This window comes from Mobula birostris, chromosome 18 (assembly GCF_030028105.1).
Source record: "Mobula birostris isolate sMobBir1 chromosome 18, sMobBir1.hap1, whole genome shotgun sequence".
Classification (NCBI taxonomy): domain Eukaryota; kingdom Metazoa; phylum Chordata; class Chondrichthyes; order Myliobatiformes; family Myliobatidae; genus Mobula; species Mobula birostris.
Genome location: NC_092387.1, coordinates 38,527,399 through 38,554,483, shown reverse-complemented (window position 1 = coordinate 38,554,483; position 27,085 = coordinate 38,527,399). Strand labels below are relative to the sequence as shown.

General features: G+C 42.2%; 1 protein-coding gene across 6 annotated transcripts in view; it reads right to left on the bottom strand.

Moving 5' to 3' along the window:
• Positions 1 to 27,085, bottom strand: part of LOC140212067 (AP2-associated protein kinase 1-like) — a 178,983-nt gene that overhangs the window by 61,320 nt on the left and 90,578 nt on the right. For all 6 annotated transcript variants that reach the window (XR_011889639.1, XR_011889638.1, XM_072282536.1 and 3 more), the window contains exons 9-12: positions 26,258 to 26,337; positions 25,852 to 26,060; positions 21,739 to 21,917; positions 9,462 to 9,623 (exon numbers count right to left, since the gene is read on the bottom strand). Coding sequence is in view for 4 of the 6 variants with exons in the window: in XM_072282536.1 (XP_072138637.1) it covers positions 9,462 to 9,623; positions 21,739 to 21,917; positions 25,852 to 26,060; positions 26,258 to 26,337 (630 nt within the window). In the remaining 2 variants the exon portion in view is untranslated. The remainder of the gene's footprint in view (positions 1 to 9,461; positions 9,624 to 21,738; positions 21,918 to 25,851; positions 26,061 to 26,257; positions 26,338 to 27,085) is intronic.

Below are 27,085 nucleotides of genomic sequence, written 5' to 3'. Positions count from 1 at the left end.
ATGGCATGTTGGGATATATCAAAAAAAGTAATTACTATTTGCCAACGTGCTTATTATGTGGCAATTAAAAAGGTCAAAGTTTATTGAAGCTACTTCCAATCTATTTTTATAATTTCCTATCAACTTATTTTGACTAATTCAAAAGGAATGGAATTGTACAGTTGAAGCATAGTATCTGAACGAATTTGAATCGTTTAAATCAGCAATGTTCCGGGATTTATATTATTAGCAAACTAATTAGTACTACTAGTCTGCGGAGTGTAATGTGATAAACTGCATTTAAAAAAGAATGGGACAGCTTGTACGTTACCAGAGAGCTGATTTTAAATAGCCTTCTGGCCAAGAAAAGCAAGTTTGTGGTAACCACTGTAATTGAATGGTATCTTAAAACAATACATTGGCCCAGAAAGGAGTGAATATTCAAGCTATGATGCAGCATTGCCCAGTTTTGGGTTTTTAACATCTTAATCCATGTTACTAACACAAAAACATTTGTGAAAAGGTAAATTTCTTGTTTTGAATTATAATATAACATTAGGAATATAATTACACTATTAAATTCACTATCAAATTACAATCAAACTGGCTTGACAGAAATTCAAAACTGTGATTCAAACTGCAGACAATCTGAATTACATTTAATGTCATAATTAATTTTAGATGGTAGAATCTATACATCTTTTGATTTCAACATCTAGCCAATTAAGAACCAATGGCAATACCAAAGACAGGCACAACATTCTTTCTAATTCAAAGAGAATACATAACCTAAATGAAAATACAAGAGTCATAAAACAGGAACAGGCCTTCTGGCCCAACATATCCTTGCCAACCGACTTGCCCTTCTACTACTCCCATTAACCTGCATTAGGTCCGTATCCTGCTGTGCTTTGCCTATCCGAGCGCCTACGTAAACTGCCTTGTGTAGTCACGCTGATATGCAACCAGTGAAAGCAACACACTGTAGGGTCTGGTTGAACTGTTCACTGTTTCAATCCGTTCGTGCTTAAGCGCCCGCTCCCAGCATCCCCTACTCTTCGCGGGGCAGAAGTGACGCCGGCTTCCGGGCCAAGGTCTGCCCCGCACTCAGAGTCCTCCTGGTTACCGCTGGCTGTGGACTCACCCACGACTGCTGGAGCCAGTTTGCTTGCTGCGTGGGCGAGCCGCCACATGACCCCCCCCCCCACCCCAGAACCGGCGCTAGGAGTTGCAGAGTCCACAGCCTGCACACCATCAGTTCTTTTAGGTGGCCAGCCTTGTCGTCGTGGGGGTGGCACTGCAACCAGGCGTTCAAGATCTAGATGCACCGGTTTGAGACGGTCAATGGTAAAAGTCTCTTCACGACCACCGATGTCGAGAATGCAGGTCCACCCATTATAGCGCACCACCTTGTAGGGCCCTTTGTATGGTCGCTGTAAGGGTGGCCTGTGCACACCTTGGCAAATGAAAACATACTTGCTCTGTTGTAGGTCCTTGGGCACAAAAAAGGGTGTTGTTCCGTGATGGGACGTTGGGATTGGGGCAAGTGTTCCAAGCCGGTCCCAGAGTTTAGTTAGGACCGCCGTAGGTGTGTCCTCCTGGCCACGGGGTGCCAGCACAAACTCACCAGGAACTGTGAGCGGGGCACCATAAACAAGTTCGGCCAATGATGTGGCCAGGTCCTCCTTGGGTGCCGTGCGGATACCAAGCAGCACCCAGGGGAGATCATCAACCCAGTCTGGCCCTCGGAGGTGTGTCATCAGGGCTGACTTCAAGTGCCTGTGGAAATGTTCCACCAGGCCATTGGACTGCGGGTGGTAAGCAGTTATTTGGTGGAGCTGTGTTCCGAGGAGTTGTGCCAGTGCAGACCACAAAGCCAATGTGAACTGCACACCCCTGTCGGAAGTGACGTGGGCTGGGAGTCCGAACCATGCCACCCGGATGGTAATCAGGACTCTGGTGTATGTCTCTGTGGCTGTGTCAGCGAGTAGGATAGCTTCCGGCCACCTCGTGAACCTGTCCACCATGGTGAACAGGTATCTCGCTCCTCTGGAAACCAGCAGTGGACATGTTGAGACTTCCTATGTGTCGGCTGGAGGGGTTGCAGTGGGGCCCTCACGTGCCTCTGGATTTTGGAGGTTTGACAGTGCGTCCATGTCCTGGCCCGCTGCCCGACCTGCTTGCGTAGGCTGTGCCACACAAACCTGTCTGTGATCAGCCAGATGGTCGCCCGGATGGAAGGGTGGGCTAAACCGTGCAAGGTGTCAAAAACGCCGCGCCTCCAAGCGGTCCGGACAATGGGCCGAGGTTACCCGGTGGACACATCGCAAAGGAGCTCATTACCTTCAGGCCCAATGGGTATGTCTTCGAGGCGGAGTCCTGAGACTGCAGTTTGGTACACTGGCATCTCACCGCCCAGCCGTTGCACCTCAGCTAACGCTGCATAATCCACCCCCGGAGACAGAGAGTGCATTGATTGGACGAAGGTTCGTGACAGCACATCTGCCACCACGTTGTTCTTCCCAGAGATGTGCTTGATCGTAGTGGTAAACTCCAAGATGTACGACAGGTGGCACTGTTGGCGGCCCGACCACGGGTCCGACACTGTGGCAAACGCGAAAGTGAGGGGCTTGTGGTCTGTGAAGACCTTGAACTCCCTCCCTTCCAGGAAATACCTGAAGTGCCGGATGGCAAGGTACAGGGCCAGCAGCTCCCTGGTGAAAGCGCTGTACTTAAGTTCCGGGGATCGTAGGTGCCGGCTGAAAAAAGTGAGCAGCTTCCACCAGTCTTCGATGAGCTGCTCGAGCACGCCGCCAGCTGCCGCATCGGAGGCATCCACAGTGAGGGCAGTGGGGACGTCGACTCGGGGGTGGACCAGGAGCGTGGCATTTCCTAGTATGCTCTTGGCTTGTTCAAACGCCACTGTCACCTCCTCTGCCCAGGTGACCTCTCTGACCTTGCCGGACATCAAGCCGAAAAGGGGCCGCATGATCTGGGCCGCTGAGGGCAGGAAACGGTGGTAAAAGTTAACTATCCCAACAAATTCCTGCAGGCCTTTAACAGAACTGGGTCTGGCGAATTGGCGGATGGCTTCAACTTTTGCCGGCAGGGGCACAGCTCCATGGCAGTCAATCCGGTGTCCCAAGAAGTCGATGGCGGATAGGCCAAACTGGCACTTGGCGGGGTTGATAGCCAGGCCACAGTCACTTAGGCGGCGGCAGAGCAGGCGTAAATGTGCTAGATGTTCCTGGCGGGAGCGGCTGGCGATAAGTATGTCATCCAGGTAGATGAACAGAAAGTCCAGATCTCGCCCTACTGCGTCCATCAGGCGCTAGAACGTCTGTGCCGTGTTTTTGAACCCGAACGGCATCCTGAGGAGCTCCAACAGGCCAAAGGGGGTAATGAGGGCCGTCTTGGGTACATCGTCCGGGTGGACTGGGATCTGATGATATCCTCAGACCAGGTTAATCTTCGAAAAGATGTGCGCCCCGTGCAGGTTGGCTGTAAAGTCCTAGATGTGTGGTACCAGATAGTGATCGGACGTGGTTGCGTCGTTCAGCCTCCTACAGTCGCCACACGGTCTCGACCCTCCCGTGGACTTGGGCACCATATGGAGTGGGGAGGCCTACGGGCTGTCGGAACGCCGCACAATCCCCACCTCCTCCATCTTCTTGAATTCCTCTATCGTGAGGCGGAGCTTGTCGGGCAGTAGTCTGCAGGCCCGGGCATGAAGGTCCCTGTGTAGAGATGTGGTGCATCACACCGTGCTTGGGGTCTGTTGAGGGAAACTGCAGCGTGATGATAGATGGGAACTCTGATAACATTCTGGCGAACTCATTGTCAGAATAAGTGACGGAGCCCAGGTGCGGTGTCGGTAACCTGGCCTCACCGAGGGAGAAAGTCTGGAACATCTTCGCATTGACCAATCATCGTTCCTTCAAATCCACGAGCAGACAGTGCACGCGGAGGAAGTCCGCACCCAGCAATGGCTGTGATACTGCAGCCAGCGTAAATGTCCATGTAAAGCGCTGGAACTGAACTGCAAGGGGATGGTTCTTGGGCCATAGGTGCGGATGGTGCTGCTGTTGGCTGCCGTAAGTTCCGGTCCTGTTCTTCTAGTTCAGGTATCGTGGTTCGAGGGGGGTAGGACACTGATTTCTGCCCCCGTGTCCACCAGGAATCTACGCCCAGAGTGCTTGTCCCAAACGCAGAGGAGGCTATCACAGTGACCAGCCGCTGTAACCATCAGCGGCAGCTAGTCCTGGCGTTTCCCTGGAACGAGCATGGCGGTTGGCAGTGGCAGGCCCCGGAACCCCACCTTTGATGATAAAAACACCAAGACTCAGAAATGATGCCGTCCCTTGGTGTGGGTGTTACGTGCTCCGCTGCTGGGGTGTGGGAGGGCTGGGCTTTCGGTCGTGCCGCAGCACTAATTTCGATGGTGGTTCTGCCATTTTGTTTGGCGCGTCAAAGCACATCCGTGCGGGCAGCCACCCTGCGCGGGTCTCTGAAGTCTTCATCTGCTAGCAGGAGGCAGATGTCTTCTGGCATTTGCTCCAAGAAGATCTGTTCAAAAAGCAGGCAAGGCTTATGGCCCTCTGCCAGTGCTAGCATGTTGCTTATCAGAGCTGATGGCACGCGGTCGCCCAGGCCGTCCATATGCAGTAACCGCGCAGCCCGTTCGCAGCGGGAGAGGCCAAATGTGCGGATTAACAGGGCTTTGAGTGCCTTATACCTGTCTGTTGCCGGGGGCTGATGCAGAAAGTTGATAACACAGCTCATTGTCTCCTGGTCGAGGGCGCCCACCACGTAGTAATACCTGGTGGTGCCTGAGACAATTTGCCTGACCTGGAACTGGGCCTCTGCTTGCTCGAACCAGACCAGGGGTTGAGTGGTCCAGAAGGTTGGGGTTTAAGGGAAACTGCATTCTGCAGCGCCGAGTCGTTCATGCTGGGTCTAAATGCCGTTGGACCATCGGGGTCACCAAAGTAGTTGCGCTGATACGCAACAAGTGAAAGCAACACACTGAGTCGAGCAGTGCCTGGTTGAACTGTTTACAGTTTCAATCTGCGCGCACTTAAGTGCCCGCTCCCAGCATCTCCCGCCCTTTGCAGGGCAGAAGTGACGTCGGCTTCCGGGCCAAGGTCTGCCCCACACTCAGAGCCCTCTCGGTTGCTGCTGGCTGCGGACTCGCCTGCAACCGCTGGAGCCGGTTCGCTTGCCGCGTGGGCGAGCTGCCACACCTGAAACATAGTTTTTGGATCTGATGCCACACGTCCTTTGGCAGCATTCTAGATATCAACCACTTTGTAAAACACTTTTCCCCTTCACCTTAAGCCTCTGCCATTTGGTCTTTGATACTGAGCGGTTACCCTATCTGTGCAACATTGCATTATCTGCCTAGTTTCACTTCCTAAGGCTGAGTACAGCCCCATCTCAAACATGACCTCTACATATTGCAGCAAAACACAAAACAACCTTGACCTTAACAAATACCAGCCCATTTAGGCCCCTGTACTGAGTCAATTCCAGTCAATGTTGGTAAAGTTGAAATGCCCCATGACCACAACTGTATTTCTCTTAAAGCTTTCTGCTTACTTAACTGTTCCCACTGACTACTGGTTGGCCTATATTATAATCCCAGAAATGTGATCGCTGCTCTCTTATTCCCAAATTCTACCCAAGTGGCCTTAATGGGCAATCCCTCCAGGATATCCTCTCGAAGTATTGCCATGATGCTCTCAATAAAAAGTAATGGAACTTCCCCCTCCATCATGTCTAAAATTCAGTGCACTGTGTTACACTACCAGTCTTGCCTTCTCCCACTTCCATGATTACAATAATAGCATAAATGTAAATGAAAATAAAATAATTTTAAAATACATCATGCCAAAAACACAAAACATAGAATGAAATGTAAAAGACAGTCAAATATATCATATTGACAGCCTTTTGCACAGGGGTCCCCAACCTTTTTTGCATTGTGGACCGGTTTAATACTGACAATATTCTTGCGGACCGGCCGACCGGGGGGGTGGGGGTAGGGTTGCCAACGGACAAGAGTAGCAGTCAAATGCGTTGTTTACCCAGAAAGACTACAATGGCCATGCAGCCTTGCGTGGGCACCAGTGCGCAAGCGTGTCGTGACCTGCCGATTCCCGCCCCGCCTGCCCCCCCCCCCAGCAAATCCTTTTTGGCGATTCTGTTCGTGGGGGTGGGTGTTAATCACTACTGGAATATAGGCGATAAGTGGGTAATACACTCAATTTTGTTTCTAAAAGGGTTTATCTAACATATTTAATATTAAACACAGCGCATATTTTCCTCGCATGAATACAGTGATAAGTCAATTATCAGGGGAGGACAGGGGAGCTTGAAATGTTGAACGAACTTCCAGTAGAAGTGGTAGAGGCAGTTTCGATATTATCATTTAAAGAAAAATTGGATAGGTATATGGACAGTAAAGGAATGGAAGGTTATGAGCTGTGTGCAAGTCGGCGGGACTAGGTGAGAGTAGCGTTCGGCACGGACTAGAAGGGCCGAGAAGGCCTGTTTCCATGCTGTAATTGTTATAGGGTCACTTATAAGTCAATAGCATCATAACATTTTAAGTAACATTTGGATACTAAACACACAGCACATACTTCCCCCGTATGAACATATAAAATCATTGCAACACACCAATATCGCTGAATCAGTGGGAGCCCTGGGCTTGTTTCCCTGCAACAACACGGTCCTATTGAGGGGTGATGGGAGACAGCGATACTCGAAGGGGGTTCCTTATGTCCAGTCTATTCCGCAGTTTAGTTTTCATTGCATTCATTGCAGAAAACTCCGCTTCGCAGAAAAATGTTAGAACTGAAAGCAACTTTTTCAGTGCTTTCATGGCAATCTCAGGATATTTAGCCTTGACTTTGATCCAAAATGCCGACAGAGATGTTATGTCAAACATACTTTTCAGCCCGTCGTCATTTGCAAGCTCGGGGAGTTGATCTCCTTCCCACCCTGACACGGATGACGCGTGGGTCACGACCTCGCATGCGTAATGGCTGATCAGTGGCCGTGACAGGGAATGAGGACAGGTGCAGCTGACTCATACCGCCAAATCATATCACTTCCTCGCAGCCCGGTAGCGCATGCTCTGCGGCCTGGTACCAGTCCACGGCCCGGTGGTTAGGGACCGCTGCTTTTGCATAACTATGTAATTACATTACACTGGCTATCCACTAGAGGGCTCTGTAGCACAAATTATTATGGAAAATTAATGTGGAAATCTGAAAGTATGTTGGAGATACTCAGCCAGTTGAATCAGGCTGCATCTGTAAAAGGAGAAACAGAATTAAAGTTTCAGGTCAAAAACCCTTTATCGGAACTAAGGAAGAAGACAACATGAGGCCTAAGCTCTGAAGGATTCAGTAGGCCTGGATAGGAGAAAGGGAATATCTCAGATAGAGCAAGGAAAGGACCGGGTCAACAAGGAGTTAACCTGTAGACAAAATCATCAATGGATGGGGAGGGGGAGAGAAGAAAGAAGCTCAAAGGCACGTCAAAGTAAATTCATAAATTGTTTTATTGTTGTCACATGTACTGAAATACAATGAATAACTATTTTGCATGCCATGCATACAAATCATATCATCACATCAGTGCTTTGAGGAAGTATAAGTACATTTGTTATTGAAATTTATAGCTTTTTCCTATGTGTTGTAATGTATTGCTGCCAAAAAATTTGATACAGTCTGAGAGAATGTCTGGGGTGGGTGGGATCCTTGATTACGTTGTCTGCTTTACCACAGTAGCATGAAATGTAGAAAAATATGAAATGCAGCGTTACAGGAAGCATCCAGATTTTGTTTACTTGATGTACTAATAAATCTTTTGTAATCAAAGTCTTATATTGGTGTATTATTGAGGACAAATGGTTTGAATCTCCCACAGAACAAGAATACATTTATGCTTGTTTAAAAATACTTCATTATACATCTAATCTCTAATAAGACTGCAGTGAACCAGTCAAAATATAGTTAAAAATCAACTTGAAGCAGATCATTTCTTACACATAAAGGTCACAGCTTACCATAGAGCACCAGATATAAATGCAGGACTGATCACTTAGTGTTTTCAACACCATCACTACTGTACTCCAAGACTGATAAGGAAAAAGTATTCAAGTGTTTAGAAACCGGGAAGCAGGGCATGATGTCCATCTCCACATCCTGAAATTTTCCTTTGTATGAGTCAAGAATTTATTATGTGTGAAGTGGACATCAGTTTCAAGGTTAGCATTTATGCCTATTTATGCTTTATCTACCAAATGTTTTATATTCAAAACAGAATTCCAAGCTAAATCTTAGTTAATATTTTAAACGAGAGATCCAGAAGCCTTACTGCATTCCCCCCCCCCAATTTCTTTCTGTTCATTTTCAGTTCATGTTCAATTCTACTAAAAGAACTTTGAAGGAGTATGCATTCCTACATTGGAACAGATATTACACTTCATAAGCATTTTATTGGCTCCAATGTGCTTTTGAACAATTCAGAAATCATGTGAAAAGTGCTATTTAAACATCTTTGTACAAGTTCAACTACAAGGCAAAAATCTTTCATAATTAATGTGTTAGAACACTGATCATTACAAACAAAAAAAACATGCAACTCACCTACAGCCTAATCAAAACTACTTAACAGCTGTATCATCAAGATCTCTACTCTTAAACGTTAGCCTCTCCACCATCCCTTTAAACCTGGTCTGCATTAGCAGCTGATATCCAGAGGGCATTAGTTCAAATCTCACCATAGCAGTGACAATCAACTTTAGATATATGCTAAAATTTAAACAAGGTAATACAATGACCCCAAAACACAACTAGAAAAGAGACTGAATTTAATCAGCCTGAACAGTGAGATTCTAATTGCACATCATGGGAGTTTTTAAAACTATTAATTAGAGTCAGCTGTTTGAAGTGATCAACTATCACCTTTATTTCAATTTTGGAAGGAAAATAGTGCAGATTCAGGTGAAATAACATTCATAATTTTCATCTTGGGCAGTGTATATTTACTCAATAATTAAATTATGAAACCTACTCCTGCACTGATTCCTCCAACTATTCCTCTATGGACTTTCACGTACTTTTCCTCTCTCTCTTTTCCCCACCATTGGCAGCCATACCTTCAGTCAGCAAGACTTTTCCAATTTGATTCTTCCTCAAATCCTCCTTCTAACCCACTTACTAGACATATTTTGCTCACTATGCCTAATATCTCACAGTTTGGCTCCATCATTTCTGACTACAACTCAATATTTTATAATACTATATTGTTACAATTATATCTTGATGCAGTTGTTGAAATGTGGAAAAATAAAGTGATGCAATTTTCAGCTTTCATTGCTCACTTTTCAAATTGGTGTAAAAGGTTTGTAAAAAAAAAAATTGAGGGAACATTTAAGGAAGCAATCAAAATTAAATTGAAGTACTTACAAGAGTTTGTGGGTGTTGTTGCAGTATCATCTGCTGCTGAATGCATCCTTGTGCCATCATCTGCCGCAAAGCTGCTTGCTGTTGCATGACTGTTGCATACTGTTGTTGTAGGTAGTAATTCTGCATCATCTGCTGCTGAGCTTGCTGGATTATTTGGTAACGCTGTTTCAATACACAGCACAAATTTGATAACATTTAGACTTAAAAAATAACAAGTTTCATCAATAACTATTTTTTACAAAGTGGCTTCCTCAACTGCAGCAATAACAAAATATTCTCCATGTTTCAAAAATAGCATTTCTTGTATTATGTTTTTTATTCACAATTGCACTTAATCAGAATACCTGGATCTTTGTTGCAAACTCTGCAAAGCTATCATGGTTAATTTTGAACACATTGCTGCCAGCCTAAGTTTGGAATAAAAAAGCAGCAAACGTATATTATTGGTGGTGCTGCAGTGTTTACAATATCACGTGGTCTGTCAAAGGAACTGAGGGCACTAGTAGAAAAAGAGTAACAAATTATAAAGGTTAAACCTGAGAAATTCTGCAGATGCTGGAAATCCAAAGTAACACACGCAAAATGTTGGAGGAACTCAGCAGATCAAGCAGTATTTATGGGAATGAATAAACAGTCAATGTTTTGGTCTGAGACCATAAAGATGTTACCTTCTCCCAACCTTGATCATTATCAGTAAGTTCTTACGGAAATGGCAAATATAAACAACAAAATTGTATGAGGTTAGGCGAGTAACTCTCTCACCCATTAAGATAAGAAAGTTAAAATTTAAGTTGACAAGTACAACATGGAAATATTTTCAAGTAAGCCATCATTAATTTTAGGTGTTTTCCAGCATAGCTTATATTGGGAAAATAGGGTTAATAATCATCTAATTTTTTTAAAACTAATTTAAAAGCTATTATCCTAAACTTCAAAGATGACTGTTGTACCAATACATTACATTAAATGAAAAAACTCAATTATTTCAAAACTGAATTAACACCAATAGTGCTGCCCAACTTACTATTTATGGAATTATCTCACAAGAAATCTCAACTTTTTACTATTTCAAATGACCATGTGCATTAAATGTGGCTTGGAGCCTAAGCCAACAAAGATGAGTATTGAGTCAAGCATTATTTAAAAAAAAATCCCATCAACATTTTTGAAGAGTTATAAATTACTTTCGATAGTATGTCAATAATTAAGGCCAGAATTTCAGCTAATAATCAAGACTGAGTTCAAACTGACAGATAAGTCACATTTACTTTTGCAATTTAAAGTATGTGGCAGCAAGATAATGCTCAAAAGTAACATGAAGAGCAGTCTGACTTATTATCCTTTATGTAAAGAGTAATTACCCATTTTTAGTGTGGTCTATGCTCAGAAGTTCACTCATCATAATATTCAACCTTAAGGGGTGTCTTGTATCAAATCTCTCCATTTTTGTTATAACAGGTGAAGTTTCATTGACGATCCAATGAAAGAAATGGGCCTAAAGATGCAGAATCTCCACAACCAGCATGGACTTTTTTCTGAAGATTCTAGTTTACAGGCAGATGCTTTTTAGATTCAATGTGCTTGTAAGTTTAGCTTGGGGGACAATTACAATTTAATTTAGAAGCCTTGCATCCAGCAGGGGATCTAATTTAATCATTTTGTACCAATGTAAAACAAGAGCAATAAATGGAGGACTTTATGTCAAATTGCTGTACACATTTAAATCTTGTTTCTCTCGCCTCTAAATAGTTAGATTTCAGAGTGTCAGCTCAAAGAAAATTTCCGTACTTGATACACATTTTGAAACAATATCATCATAAGTTTATTTTCAAACACAAATAACTGACTAGAACTAGGCTAATCTAAACATAGGGCCCAAAAATATAATTTATCTTAGACAAATGGAGCTAAAATTGAGTTGAGACACCTAACCCAGATACACCAAATCAAACATTGGAAGACAAAGATCAATTTAATATATACATGACAGCAAAAGACAACTTCTTAGTTGGGGGAACTAAATTTGTTTGAGAAATTATACAAGGAAATTCTGCATTACTTGACCAAATGTTTCGGAGGGCAACGCAAACTGTAAAACCAATTTAATTCAGTCCCATTTTTAAAATAATATAATGTATCTTTTTCCCCATAAACTATTAGATTTAGTATTTACATTCAACAATAGGGAAATTTATATCTTTTGAGCAGTGGTCAGTTGAATCAGACTTTCCTCTGCAGGAACAGCTCAAGAAGCTGTAAGGCTATATGATCCCCAACATTTGTATGAGAAGTTTATGCTATGAATATGCTTGTACAATCAATATGGGCTAAAATATGCTGCTATTTCCTGATTGCTATGAAAAAATTGAATCACTATAGCAGACATCCCACCCTGCAAAAACTCACTTCAGGGAGGTAGCACCATCAATTTGCAGGAGACTCCTGGAACTTCCGGGAGAGGTGGGATGTCTACAATAGAGTAGCTCATTAGCAGCTAGCCAGCTAGTTTAAATAATGTTAGCTATGCTAATGAACAAATGACACCTGTTAAACTCACCTCAACATGTCTTTTACAGTCTTAACCCACCATGGGCAATAGAAAAGTTACTGTTGCAAACAGCGCAGCGAGCAACACTGTCATTATTTTTGACCCCTATTAGGTAGGGGTGCACTATAGTGTAGTATGCGGTGACGTACATTTTATGTTTTTTTTTGGAACACTGCCATGGTGCTCTCTTGCTCGCGCGCTCTCACTTGCTTGCTCTCGCTCTCTTTCGCGTGCGCTCTCACTCGTGGTCGCTCCCATGCTCTCTCTTGCTTTCTCTCGTTCGCTCGCTCTCAAAAAAATTGATTTCTGTGATATTGTATATAATCTGCGGGCATCAGGGAGCCACTATTCATACGCGGGAGACTCCCGGAACTTCCGGAAGAGGTGGGATGTCTGCTATAGTCTACTCCTATAGTGCCTCTGATTTAGGAAGGCCAATGTACCAAAAGCTTTATGACCCTATCTCCCTACGACTCCATCTTCAATGAATTATGGACCTGTATTCCCAGTATCCCTTTGTTCTACACCACTCCTCAGTGCCCTGCTGTTCATTGTTTAAGACCTACCTTGAACAACACTTGGCAAATTCCATCTGCTATTTTTCAACCCATTTTTCCAGCTGGTCCAGATCCCGAAAGCTATGATTCAATTAGCCACATTATCATCCAGATTGTTGATAGAGATGCCAAACAACTAAAGACCCAGCACCAATTCCTGCAGCACTCTATTGGTCGCAGGCCTCTAGTCAGAGAGACAACCATCTACTACCACTCTCTGGCTTCCCCCACAAAGCGAATATTTAATCCAATTTACTACCTCATCCTGAATGTTGAGTGACTGAACATTCTTGACCAATCTCCCATGTGGGACCTTGTGAAATGCCTTGCTAAAGTCCATGTAGACAACATCCACTGTCTTACCTTCATTAATTTTCTTCGTAATTTCCTTGAAAAACTCTAAGATTAGTCAGATAATATCTATCCTCCAATCCTCTGGTACCTCACCTGTCACTAAGGATATTTAAGTATCTCTGCTAGGGCCCCGGCAATTTCTTAACGTGCCTCCCACAGGATCTGAAGAACACCTCGTCAGGCCCTGGGGGTTTATCCACTCTAATTTGCCTCAAGACAGCAAGCACCTCCTCCTCTGTAATCTGTATAAGGTCCATGAAGTTGATGCTGCTTTGCCTCACTTCCAGACTGTCCTGAGTAAATACAGATGTCAATAAGTCATTTAAGATTTCCCCCCCCATCTCTTTTGGCTCCATGCATGGATACTATTTTGATCTTCTTGAGGACCAATTTTCTCCCTTGCTATCCTTTTGTTCTTAATATATCAATAGAATCCCTTAGGATTCTCCTTCACCTTGTCTGCTAGGGCAACCTGATGCCTTCTTTTAACCCTCCTGATTTTTTTCTTAAGTGCTCACTTGCGTTTCCTATACTCCATAAGCATCTAATTTGTTCCTACCTGCCTACACCTGTTACACTTCTCCCCCTTTTCCTTAACCAGGATCTCAATATTGCTTGAAAACCAAGGTTCCCTCAATATTTTATTCTGACTGGCATATACAAGCTGTGTACTCTAAAAATTTTATCTTTGAAGGCCTCCCACTTACCAAGTACACCTTTGCCAGAAAACAGCCTGTCCCAATCCACACCTGCCAGATCCTTACTGATACCATCAAAATTGGCCTTTCTCTTAGGATCTCAACCTGTGAGCCAGACGTCTTTTTGCATAATTACTTTGAAACTTATGAGATTATGATCACTAGATGCAGTGTTTCCCTACATAAAGTTCTGTCCACCTGCCCTGTCTCATTTCCTAATAGCAGATCAAGTATCACACACTCTTGTTGGGACTTCTACGCAAGGAAACTTCCCTGAACATACTTCACAAACTCTATCCCATCTTGTCCCTTTACAATATGGAAGTCCCAATCAATATGTGGAAAGTTAAAATCACCTACTATAACAACCCTGTTTCTTGCAACAGTCTGTGATCTCTCCACAAATTTGTTCCTCTAAGTCCCTCGGACTGTAGGGTGGTCTATAACTTCTATAACTTAGTCCCATTAATGTGTTAATACCTTTCTTATTCTTCAGTTCTCTCCTTAATAGAAAGTTCTCTAGTCAGTCCTGACTGAGCAGTGCCATGACATTTTCCGATTAGTAACGTGACACCTCCTCCTTCAATCCCTGCTGTTCTGTTGCGTCTAAAGCAACAGAACCCCAGAATGTTGTCCTTCCTGCAACCAAGTCACACTAATGCTTTCAATATCATAATTCCATGTGTTAATCCATGCCCTGAGCTCATCTGCCTGTCCTACGATACTTCTTGCATTTAAGTATACACAGCTCAGGACATTAGTTGCACTGTGCTCAACCTTTTGATTCTTAACTTTGTCTGAGGTCTTAATATCTGTCTCCATTACCTGTTCTGGCATTCTAGTTCCCATCCCCCTGCAACTCTAGTTTAAATCCCTGCGTTCAGCACCAGCAAACTTTCCAGTTAGGGTATTAGCCCCTTTCAAGTTCAGGTGCAAACCAGCCCTTCTGTACAGGTCCCACCTCCCCCAGAAGAGAGTCCAATGATCCAAAAATCTGACTCCCTCCCTCCTACACCAACTCTTCACCACATGCTGAATTACATAATCTTCTCATTTCTGGCCTCACTAGCAGAAGGCATGGGTAGTAATCCTGAGATTACAATCCTGAAGGTCCTTGTCCTTTAACTTGGCACCCAACTCCCTGAAAGCACTTTGCAGAATGTCATTACTCTTCCTATCCATGTACTGGTACATACATGGATCACTGCCTCTGGCTACTCATCCTCACACTTACGAATGCTGAGGACTCAACCCAAAATGTCCTGGACTCTGCCACATACCATCCAGTAATCTCATTCACAGAACTTCCTTTCTATTCTCCTAACAAATCAACCATCAACACAGCTCGCTTCTTCACCCCCTTCCTTTCTGAGTCATAGAGCCGGATTCAGTGCCAAAGACCTGACCACTGTGACTTTCCTCTGCTAGGTCATTTCACCCCTCACCCAGCAGTATCCAAAGTGGTATACCTATTGTTGAAAGATTAAGCCACAGGGGTACTCTGCACTGGCTGTTAAACCCCTTTCCCTTTCCTGACTGACATGCAGATTCCTGTGTCCTGCACCTTGCATGTAGCTACTTCCCTAAAAGTCCTATCTATCACCCCTCAACCTTCCAAATGATCGAGAGTTCAGCCAGTTCAACCTCCACAGATTGTTAGAAGCTGCAACTGGATGCACTTCTCACAGGTGTAATCATCAGGTGTAGTCTCCCTGCCTTCCCACATCCCACAAGAGGAGCATTCAACTATCCTGCCTGATGCCTAGTGTTCTAACCTAGAAAAGATAAAGATAAGCCAGGAAGGGATGGGGGCGGGGGGGGGGTAGGAAATCTACCTACAGCTTTTACTCCTTCTCTCACACTAGCCTCTCACTTGCAGAAGACTCAAAAAGCTAAAGCCTCAAAATCCCCACTCTAACTCTGTCCATTCTGACAATTGTCCTTTTACTGTCCCTGCTTCATTTTAATTTGTTCCTGTCAATCAATCCCAATCGCCAATTGACTGCTGTTCAAAATACCAAACTGATGTGAGTCAATGTCTTTTCTACTCAACTGGTGAACCTGAGTGAGCTATGTCTTCTCACACTTCCAATCACATTTACAGCATCCTCTGTCAGAGGTCTCATCATTTGATACCATTAGCTCCACGTGCACTTATAAGAAAGTTACAATGACAGCTCTTTAGAAAATAAAACAATCCACATTTCTATGCAGCAAGACCTAAACCACTTTCAGTCTCAAGATGTTAAGTGGCAAGCAAATTCCAAGTTATGTGAGACCCAGATAATGCTATCTTCAAATTAACAGCATCTAATGACCTATGCATAACATTAAATGCATTACCATTGTTCAACCCCTCAGCATCTGTATTCCATAGGTTGTCATTGGTTAGAAACACCTAGGATCAGTCACAGAAATACTCTTGCTACAATAGCAGGTCAGTAATTAGATATTCTACAAGCAGTTCACTTCTCAATATTCAAATCCTTTCTCATGAAAGCTAAAAGCATTTTATAAAGGAATAGGTCCTTCAGTTTTATGATTTCTATGCCAGCCATGACAATTTAAACTGCACAACTACCTGCACATGGTCTTTATCTCTCCATTCCACATATGGCTAAACTCCATTTTAACAGTTCTAACATAGCTGCTTTCCCCCACTACCCTTGGCAGTACATTCCAATTCTGTAAAAGAAAACTTGACTCGCATTATCTTCTTTAAACCCCTACTCTTACCTTAAACCCAAGCCCCCTAGTGTGTGACATCTCCACCATGAGAGAAAAAACCTGACCGTATCAATGCCTCTCAGTTTCCAAAGCTCCAGAGGGAGCAATTCTAGTCTGCCAAACCTTTCTTCCAAAACTAAACCAGGCAACATGTTGATAAACCCCTAGTGTGCTTTTTCAAAAACCTCCACATCCATCCTGTAATACGATGACCAAAAATGCATACAATAATCCACGTGGCTTAACCAATTCTTAATATTTTTTAATATAGCTGCAACATAAGCCAATTTTTATATTCAGTCCCCTGACTGATAAAGGCAAGTATGCCACGTGACTTCTTTACCACCCTATTTACTTGTGTTGCCACTTACAAGAAGCTATGGACTTGCACCCCAAGGTTCTGTTACATCTTAAGGATCCTGCCAGTTATGGTATATTCTCCTCTTATATTTGACCTCCCAAAGTGCAACACTTCATACATGTCCAGATTAAGCTCCATTTGCAATTTCTCTGTCCATATTTCCCGCTGGCCTATATCCTGCAGTATTCTTAGAGAACCTTCTTCATAATCGGCAAGTCCAATTTCTGCACTACTTGCAAACTTACTAATTGGCCACCAACATTTTCATGTGAAACACCACTTCATCATTACCCTTAGTTTTCTATGACCAAGCCCACAACACTCTTAATAAAACTCCAGTCACATGACCAGGCTTATTTCCCAATACTAAGTCTAGAATGGCCTCTGGTATATGGTTTCTTTAAAAAAAACAGTGCAGTTTGAGAAAATAGCATCAGATAACTCTATGAAGGTCATCTTTTCATAATATCATAAGATATAGGAGCAGAATTTGGCCATTTGGCCTATCAAGTCTTCTCTGTCATTTCTTTGGGGCTGATCCATCTCCCTCTCAGTCCCAGTCCCCTGCCTTCTCCCTGTATCCCTTCATGCCCACCAATCAAGAATCTATAATCCTTTGCCTTAAATATACATAAAGACTTGGCATCCACAACTGTCTGTGGCAAAGAATTCTACAGATTCACCATTCTCTGGCTAAAGAAATTCCTGCTCATCTCTATTGTAAAAAGATGCCCCTTTATTCTGAGGCTGTGCCCTCTGGTCTTAGACTCTCCCACCACAGGAAGCATATTTGCCACATTCACTCTTTCACCAATCTATAGGTTTCAATGAGACCCTACATTCATCTAAACTGTAGCGAATACAGGTCCAGAGACATCGGATACTCTTCATATGACAAGCCATTCAATCCTGGAATTTTTGTGAACCTCTTTTGAACCCTTCCAGTTTCAGCACATCCTTTCGAAGATAAGGGGCCCAAAACTGCTTACAACACTCCAAGTGAGGACTCACCAAGTGTCAACAGTACATCCTTGCATTTATATTCTAGTGCTCTTGAAATGAAATCTAATATCGCATGTCTTCCTCACCACGGACTCAACTCTCAAATTAACCTTTAAGGAATCCTGCACAAGGACTCCCAAAATCCTTTTGTATTTTCTCTCCATTTAGAAAATAGTCAACCCTTTAATTTCTTCTATCAAAGTGCATGACTATACATTTTCCCAACAATGCATTCCATCTGCCACTTCTTTTCCCATTCTCCTAATCTGTCCAAGTCTTTCAGTAGCCTCTCTACTTCCTCAAACCTACCCTACCCTCCTACTATCTTAAGTATCATCTACAAACTTTGCAACAAAGCCATCAATTCCATCATCCAAATCATCGACATATAACGTAAAGAGAATCGGTCCTAACTCAGACCCCTACGGAACACCACTAGTCAACGGCAGCTAACCAGAAAATGCTCCCTTTATTCTCATTTTTTGCCTCCTGCTAATCAACCACTGCCTTATCTAAACTAGAATCTTTCCCGTAATACCATGGGCTTGTAGCTTGTTAAGCAGCCTCATGTGTGACACCTTGTCAAAAGCCTTCTGAAAATCCAAGTATACAACATCAACCAGTTCTCCTTTGTCTATTCTACCTGTTATTTCTTCAAAGAATTCCAACAGATTTGTCAGAGAAGATTTTCCCTTGAGAAACCATGACGACTACGGCTTATTTTATCATGTGCCTCTACCCTGAGACCTCATCCTTAATAATCAACTCCAACTTCTTCCCAACAACTAATGTCGGACTAACTGTCTTACAGTTTCTTTTCTTCTGCTTCTCTCCCTTATTGAGAAGTGGAGACATTTGCAATTTTCCAGTCTTCCAGAATCTAGTGATATTGAAAGATTACTAAAGTCTCCACAATCTCTTCAGCCACCTCTTTTAGAACCCTGAGGTGTACACCATCTGATCCAGGTGACTTATCTAACTTCAGACCTTTCGGTTTCCCAAGAATCTCCTCTTTAGTTATTGTAACTTCACACCCTTCATAACCCTGACACCTAGAATTTCCACCACACTGTTAAATATCTTCCAGAGTGAAGACTGATGCAAAATACTTATTCAGTTCATCCGCCATTTTGTTGTCCCCCACTACGACCATTCCAACATTGTTTTCCAGCCGTCCGATATTCACTCATGTCTCCCTTTTACACTATCTGAAGAAATCTTTGGTATCCTCTTTAATATTATTGGTGAGCTTAGTTTTGTATTCCAGCTTTACCTTCTTAATGACCTCTTTAGTTGCCTTCTGTTGGTTTTTAAAAGCATCCCGATCCTCTAACTTCCTATTTTTATTATTATATGCCTTCTTTTTGGCTTTGACTTTTTTGTGTACATCCTGTACCTTCCAAATTGCTTCCAGAAATTCCAGTCATTGCTGCTCTGCCATCATCCCTGCCAGTATTCTTATCCAATTAATTCTGGCCAACTTCTCTCTCATGCCTCTGTAATTCCCTTTACTCCACTGTAATACTGATACGTGTGACATTAGCTTCATCTCAAATTTCAGGGTGAATTCAATCATATTATAATCACCGTCTCCTAAGGGTTCTTTTACCTTAAGCTCTCTAATCAATTCTGATTTATTGCTCAACACCCAATCAAGAATAGCTAATCCCCCATTGGGATTAAATTTGAACTGCTCTAAAAAGCCATCTTGGAGGCATTCTGAAAATTCCACCTTCTGGAATCCAACACCAACCTGATTTTCCCAACCTATCTGCATATTGAAGGCCCTCAGGACTATTGTAACATAGCCCTTTTAGCATACATTTTTTTAAAATCTCCCATTGTAATTTGTGGGCCACATCCTTACTACTGTTTGGGGGTCTGTATACAGTTTACATCAAGGTCTTTTTATCCTTGCAGTTCCTTTGCACTATGTCACCTCTTTCTAATGATTTGATTTCATTTTTTACCAACAGAGCAACACCACCCCCATGTGTGTTCTCGGGCATTAAGCTCCCAGCTATAATCTTCTTTTACCCATAATTCAGTGACACCTACATCATACTTGCCAATCTGCAACTGTTCTGCATGTTCATTATTCCGTATACTGCGCGCATTCAGATACCACACCTTCAGTCCTATATGTAACCTTATCGATTCTGTCTGCCTTTTACATTGCAACTCATTTTGTTGATTGCAATTTTGCCCTATCAACAGCCTCTCCTCACTACACATTGCCTTTGTTTGTAAACCAGCTGCCTCATCTTCAACATTATTATCCACCTTTCCTACGATACTTCTTGCAATGAAATATATGCAGCTCAGGACACTAGTCACTCAGCCTTTTGATTCTTAACTTTGTCTGAGGTCTTCCCAACATCTACCTTCACAACTTCTCCAGACTGTTCTGGCATTCCAGTTCCCATCCCCTGCTACTCAAGTTTATACTCCAACACGCAGCATTAACAAACTGTCCCGCTAGGACATTAGTCCCCCTCCAGTTCAGGTGCAAACCTTCCCTTCTGTGCAGGTCCCACCTTCCCTGGAAGGGCACCCAATGATCCAAAAATCTTCTGCCCTCCCTCCTACACTAACTACTTGGCCATGTATTAAACTGTATAATCTTCCTAGTTCTGGCCCCATTAGCATGTGGCATGGGTAGCAATCCTGAGATCACAACCTTGAAGGTCCTGCCTTTTAACTTAGCACCTAACTCATCTCGTCACTCGTCCAATCCATGTCATTGGTACGTACATGGACCACGACTTCTGGCTGTTCACCCTCCCACTTAAGAATGCTGAGGACTTGATCCGAAATATTCCGGACTCTGGCACCCAGGAATCATCATACCATCTGGGAATCTCGTTCTTGCCCACAGAATCTCCTGTCCTGATCAAGCGATTCTGTGATAAAGATTAGCATCCGACATGTTTGTGGAATTTTGGATAAAATGTTCTGCAGGTTAGGATGATTTAAATCTCCTGCAATTATGAAGAGACTGTCCAGATGTCTGTTTTTGTGGAGAGCTAATGATACCATAAATTTCTTTCAGTGGGTCCTTGGCGTTCACACTCTGGAGCGGGGGGTGTGGGGGTGAAAAGTAGACAGCGATGATTAGAACAGTAAGCTCCCTGAACAGGTAATGTGGATAGCATTTAATTATAAGATGCTCAATTTTCGCAGAATATTGACTGCTAACAACAGATAAATTTGTGCACCAACCTTTGTTAATGTACACACAGATTACACCTGTGTGTAACGTCTTTATCAGATGCAGTTTTTGGCACAAGGATTGATCAAAACAAGTTTCAAACATATTTTAAAGATTTAATGCAGTAAAACTCAGCATGAAACATAGCATGACAGGACTTGAAGAGGAAAGAAATGCAAAGAAACAAGTTTCCGCAGAAACATATGCTGAATTAAGCAAAGTATAAAATGCTACAAAGTTCCATTGAACAAACAAGATCAGAAGAACACTATTGAAGATGCAAAGTGAGAAACAATGAAACCACATAAGTACATTTTGCGAAGCATAAAAATGGAATCGCTCTCTTAGAGAAAAGGAAATCCTATTCTTCCCTGGAAAATTGATAAGCAGTTGTGATTTCAAAGCATATTTAAGGAATGCATGCTGATTGTACATTTATTCGTGTATATTTATTTATTTATCTGGGAGTAAGACATGCAGGTTCTTCAACATATGGTTAGTCGCTAAAGGAACCACTGCTGGAGGATAAATTTAATGGACAACATACAAAACACAGGAATTCAGCAGGTCAGGCAGTATCTCTGGAGGGAAATGGGAAATCATCATTTCTGGCTGAAACCCTTCTTTTGGACTTGTGTATTAATTCAACAATTTCGATAAACTTGATCAAAACCTGGCAACAAGAAATAGTGTGTTTATGGATTCTTTTGGAAAATACAGTATCAGTCAAGAGAAATGAGTTCAAGCTGATGGAGACTTACAGTGCAGCCATGGTTTTCTGCGATCGTATGGAAAGAAAAAAATTGCAAGTGAGCATACCTGTGCTGTCTGAAGCATTTGCTGCTGCTGTAAATAGGTTTGTTGGTGCAGCAAACATTGCTGTTGAAGTAACGGATGTGCCTGTGGTTTCAGTTGTAGATGCTGAGTATATGCTGATGGGATTTGTGCTTGCTGACCATGTAACTGACCAATGCGCCCATTACTTGCAGCTGTGGTTCCTGCGTAAACCAAAAGTTTCAAAAAACATTTTACATTCTGATGGCTGTTCTTGGAGATTTCATCATTCAGCATAAAAACCATGAATAGAACAGTTGTACAAAACTCCAGCCTGTTGAAATTCAGTGAATTTTTTTTTGTGTAGTAGTCAGGATCGATTTACAAACATCAAATGAAACACAACTTCACTGCATTACTCAAGCTTACACGTTTTTTTTTTGGATTCAGCAGGTAATGCATTAATATTTAGGATCTCATTTTTATAGCTCCTCTGATTTTATCCAGGTTATGATGGCATGAGCTTCAAGCTAAAAAAAAATATATAATCAGGCTGCCAGAAATCATCTCCCCTCCTCTACAAAGCTTTAAATTGAATAATTAAATGTGTTAGCTGAAAATCCAGGGACCTTGAATAAATAATTTAATCATAATTTAATAAACTTTAATCTAATAAACTACCTAATTTGAAATGGCTTTCAATTATGTTGCATCAGTTTAAGGGTTTTGTCATTGACCAGTGTGGGGAGAGAAAGGTTGATTATGTTTGATAAAGCAACTATTTGCACAGTATATATTCACATAGTGCATTTTTAGCTCTCTTCAACAGAGCAATTATTTCAAAAAGAACGGTGCACCGAACTCCATGTGTTGTAAATTTTAAATAAAATTTTAATGAAACATTGGAAATACTCCAGTCAAGCAACATCCAAAAGAGTTAATGGTTTGGCAACGTTAAGGAACAAGTATGCTTTCAACCACAAAAGAACTAGGGTCAAGAAAGCATGGAGAATGTGTGTGATAAGGTAAAGACCAAGACAGACTGAGCAACCTGTGATATTACAGGTGTCCCCCGCTTTTCGAACGTTCACTTAACGAAACCTCACTGTTAAGACAGACCTACAGTAGTTACCTGTTTTCGCTAACAGAAGGTGTTTTCACTGTTGCGAAAAAAGCAGCGCGCAATAAAAGGCAGCTGCTCCTCCCCCAGATTCCAAACTGCATTCTAGCCGGCATTGCTTAAACACATGCCTGTGAGCATCCATTTGCAAGATGAGTTCTAAGGTATCGGAAAAGCCTAAAAGAGCTCGTAAGGGTGTTACACTTAGCGTAAAACTAGACATAATTAAGCATTTCGATCGTGGTGAACGAAGTAAGGACAAAGTGAGTTTGGCTTGTGGAAGTTGACGAAGATGATGTTGAAGAGGTTTTGGCATCCCATGACCAAGAACTGATAGATGAAGAGCTGATACAATTGGAAGAAAAAAGGATAACAATCGAAACTGAATGCAGTAGCGAAAGTGAAGTCGTTCAGGAACTGAACGTGAAGCAACTGCGTGAGATTTTCGCTACAATGATAAAGTATGACTTTTAACTTTGAAAGGGTACATCGGTTTAGGGCATATATTTGCAAGCTGGTTTGAGTGCTTACAAAGAACTGTATGATAGAAAAATGCACGAGGCTAAGCAGTCAAGCAAGCCTTCCACATCAGCCACAGCAGACGACAAACCTCGGCCTTCGACATCCAGGCAGGCAGACATAGAAGATGACCTGCCTGCCCTGATGGAAACAGACGACGAGATGACACCCCAGTGTCCCACCACCCCAACCCCCGGACCGATACATTGCCGTGGAGAATGCAGCGGTAGCCAGGATGCACCCAGCACATCTTCAAGAAAAAAGCCGAAATAAACAAGCTGATTAATTAGGTGCTGCCGGGCACGTATCGGCCCAGATCAGAGGCGATTGCCCATTGCGTCGCCTCTGATCTGGGCCGACATTTACGTGCCGGGTGGCACCTAATTAATTAGCTTGTTTATTTCAGCTTTTTCCTTAAAGATGTGCTGGGTACGTCCCGGCCACTGCTGTACCCCTGCATGCTTGGCGGATCGGTATCGACCTCAACCTCCAATGACTCAGCCTAACACACCATCATCAGTGTGCTCGGCGCTGTCTTCCCGATTCCGGTAAGTGATACTACACCGTACGTACATTATTTCTATTTTATATAGGCTGTGTATTTTTATGCGTTATTTGGTATGATTTGGCAGCTTCATAACCTAAAGGTTACTGGAGAGTGCTTTTGCCAAGAGCGCTTGCGCCGTGTTTTGGCCGAGAGCGCTTGCGTGAGATTTTCGCTACGGAGAACAGTGCCGCAATGATTGTAGAGAAGTATTTCTACTTTATATAGGCAGTGTATTTATCACATCATTCCTGCTTTTACTATATGTTACTGTTATTTTAGGTTTTATGTGTTATTTGGCATGATTTGGTAGGTTATTTTTGGGTCTGCGATCGCTCATCAGTTTTTCCCATATAAATAAATGGTAATTGCTTCTTCGCTTTATGACATTCCGGGTTGCGAACCGTTTCATAGGTACACTCTACCTTTGGATGGCAGAGGAAACCTGTATCCCTGTTTGTAAATTGCAAGTGACCTCCCTAGAGGAGGGACAAGATAGAAGTATCAATGATAGGGCAGCAAACTAGCAAACTGGAAGTCTAATTTAAACTCCTCCAGCTTTTGCTGTTACTTGTTGTGTACCATTAAACTGTGCAACCTCACTCCCCAGCACCCCTAACAATTCAAAATTTCACATTTTTGTGCTCAACATGTTGAAGGAATGGCAGAAAGACTATAATCCTAAAATATTTGAGAAATAAACATACTTAAAAATCAAAGCATAGAAACCATTACAGAATAACTTGCAAAATCCACTTACTGATCCTGCACTCCCAGGGAGTGTAGGTTAAAGAACTAGTATTACACAACTGCATGTCATATTTCCTTCAAGCTGGATCCTGCACTGACTTCAAATGATTATTCAAAAGAATTCTTGGGTACTAACACGCAAGGAATATAATCTGGAGAAAGCTATAATTGCAAAGGCTACTATAATTTCATTAGAGCTGTGCAAAATTTTAGAATACAGCTTTGTTTCAATCCTTTTCCAGAAGTTCAGAGCAGCAAGATAAATTACTACATTGTACAGTATCAGCCAAATGGCTTTGCACATTGTTTTCCCAGAGACTACGAATTAAATTGTATACTTAACTGTATTTGCAAAAAAAAGTAGCAAACAATTTATATTAGATTTACAGGTATATACTTAAGTTAATAAACTTTATCTTTGGCTTAAATAGCCTGCAATTGTGTTGCAATCATGGTAAAGTGGTCAATCATATCGTAAATGCCAGTGAAATAATTTTAAATTATTCAAACATTCTTGGGTACAGCAAATTGTGGAAAAAGAAATGGGAATGGACTCTGCTTTTATCTTTGCTTAACATAACGATTACTTCTTGGATTCTGCAGATCACGCAAGAGGATCTTGCCCAAGGAATAATTTCTCGGTGACCTCTCATTCAACTAGCTTCTAATTAATGGCCACAATTTATTAAGCAGTATAAATGTAAGCTGTTCCAAAATATCATCCCCCCCCCCCAAAGTCATAAATGTACTTAAAATTCAATTTATACAAATTGTTCATGTGATACCCTTCGGCTTAATGTTCATTGTTCAAGCTCAAGTTCAAGTTTACTGGCATTCAATCATAAACATGAATACAGCTAAATAAACCCTGTTCCTCTGGCGCCAAGGTGCAAAACACAGTGCATACTGTACAGTCACACGCAGCACATATAGTTATGATCCAGCACATACAGTCAAAATAATATCAGCACAAGTCGCTGAGTGACATTAGAAGGTTACCAAAACCTCAGGAAGTCATCTGTGATTTGAGGAAACATCTGTAGCTGCGGCTCAGACAAATTACTTATTTTAACATTGTTGTTTCAATGCTACTAATTCAAAATATGTTAAAAAATAGGTCAGTTTCTAACTGGTAGATTTAAGGAAGGAAATAGAAAAAGAGACAAGTTAAAACCTATTGGGGAAAAAATATTACTTTTATTTGATTATCTGTGCAAATACACACCTGCTGGGTGTGAAACCAATTGTGTGGTTACTGGCTGTGAGACCAACTGTGAGGTTGTTGTCTGTGAAACTAACTGTGTGGTAGATCTCCTCCTTGGAGTCACAGCAGGTTGAATTGTCAGAACACTTGAAGCAGAAGTTGGCTGACCTGCTTTAGGCCTCTGGCGAGGTGCTATCGAAGTCTCTGTAGTTGGTACTGGATCTGTAAGTCTATAAAGGTTCATTTGAAAATAGACACAAGAAAAACAGAGCTGCTTAAGTAACAATGTAACATTGCAACATACAACTTTGAACTACAATTTAAAAAGCAACAGGAAGTTAGCTTTCAAATTATTTCTGGAATTAACATTTATCATATAATAACATATATCTGGAATGAAATTAACATTTCTGGAATACCAATTTACCTTGTTCGTGTTTGAGACTTTTTAACAGCAACTTCACTAGCTTTTACTGGCACTGGCATTTTCACAGGAATCTGAACATTCTGGAAACAAAAGCACATGATAAATATGTGTTCATGTTCACAATATGTAAAATGGTTATCAGATCAAAACTAAACTTTACATTTTGCTAGAATTTACAATGTAAGGAGATTTTCTAAACTTCTAATTCCCATCCCAAACTGTAAACATTTGGGACACTTCAGAATTTATATGTTTAAAAACAAATGTTATTGCGATACAGCATAGAATAGGCCCTTCAAGCCACCCAGTCCAGCAATCCCCTGATATAATCCTAGCTTAATCACTGGACAATTTACAATAACCAAATAACCTTCCAATCGGTCTCCTTCAGTTTTCTGTGTTTTCTTTCTTGTTGCTGATTGGCAGGTGGGTGATATATTACTTTTTGTGCGAGGAAGAGGTTGGGGGTTTGGGGTCTGATGTTTTCGTTGGAGTGTTTTTCAGTGTGGGTGATCTGTTCATTTTTGTGTGTGAGAAAGGGGTTGGGGGTTTGATGCTATTGTCACTGTTCTTTTTTGCAAGGGAGGGGTTGGGGTTTGATGCTATTGCTGTCATTTTTGCGAGAGAGGGAACTGGGTGTTTGAAGTTATTGGCATTCTTTTGCAAGGGAGGTGGTTGGGGATTTGTGGTCTGATGTTCTTGTTGGTGCTTTTCTGTGTGGGTGATCTATTAGTTTTTTGTGTGTGAGAGGGGTTGGGGGTTTGATACTATTATTGCAGTTAGTTTTTGTGAGGGAGAGGGCTGGGGGCTTGATGTTATTGTCACCCA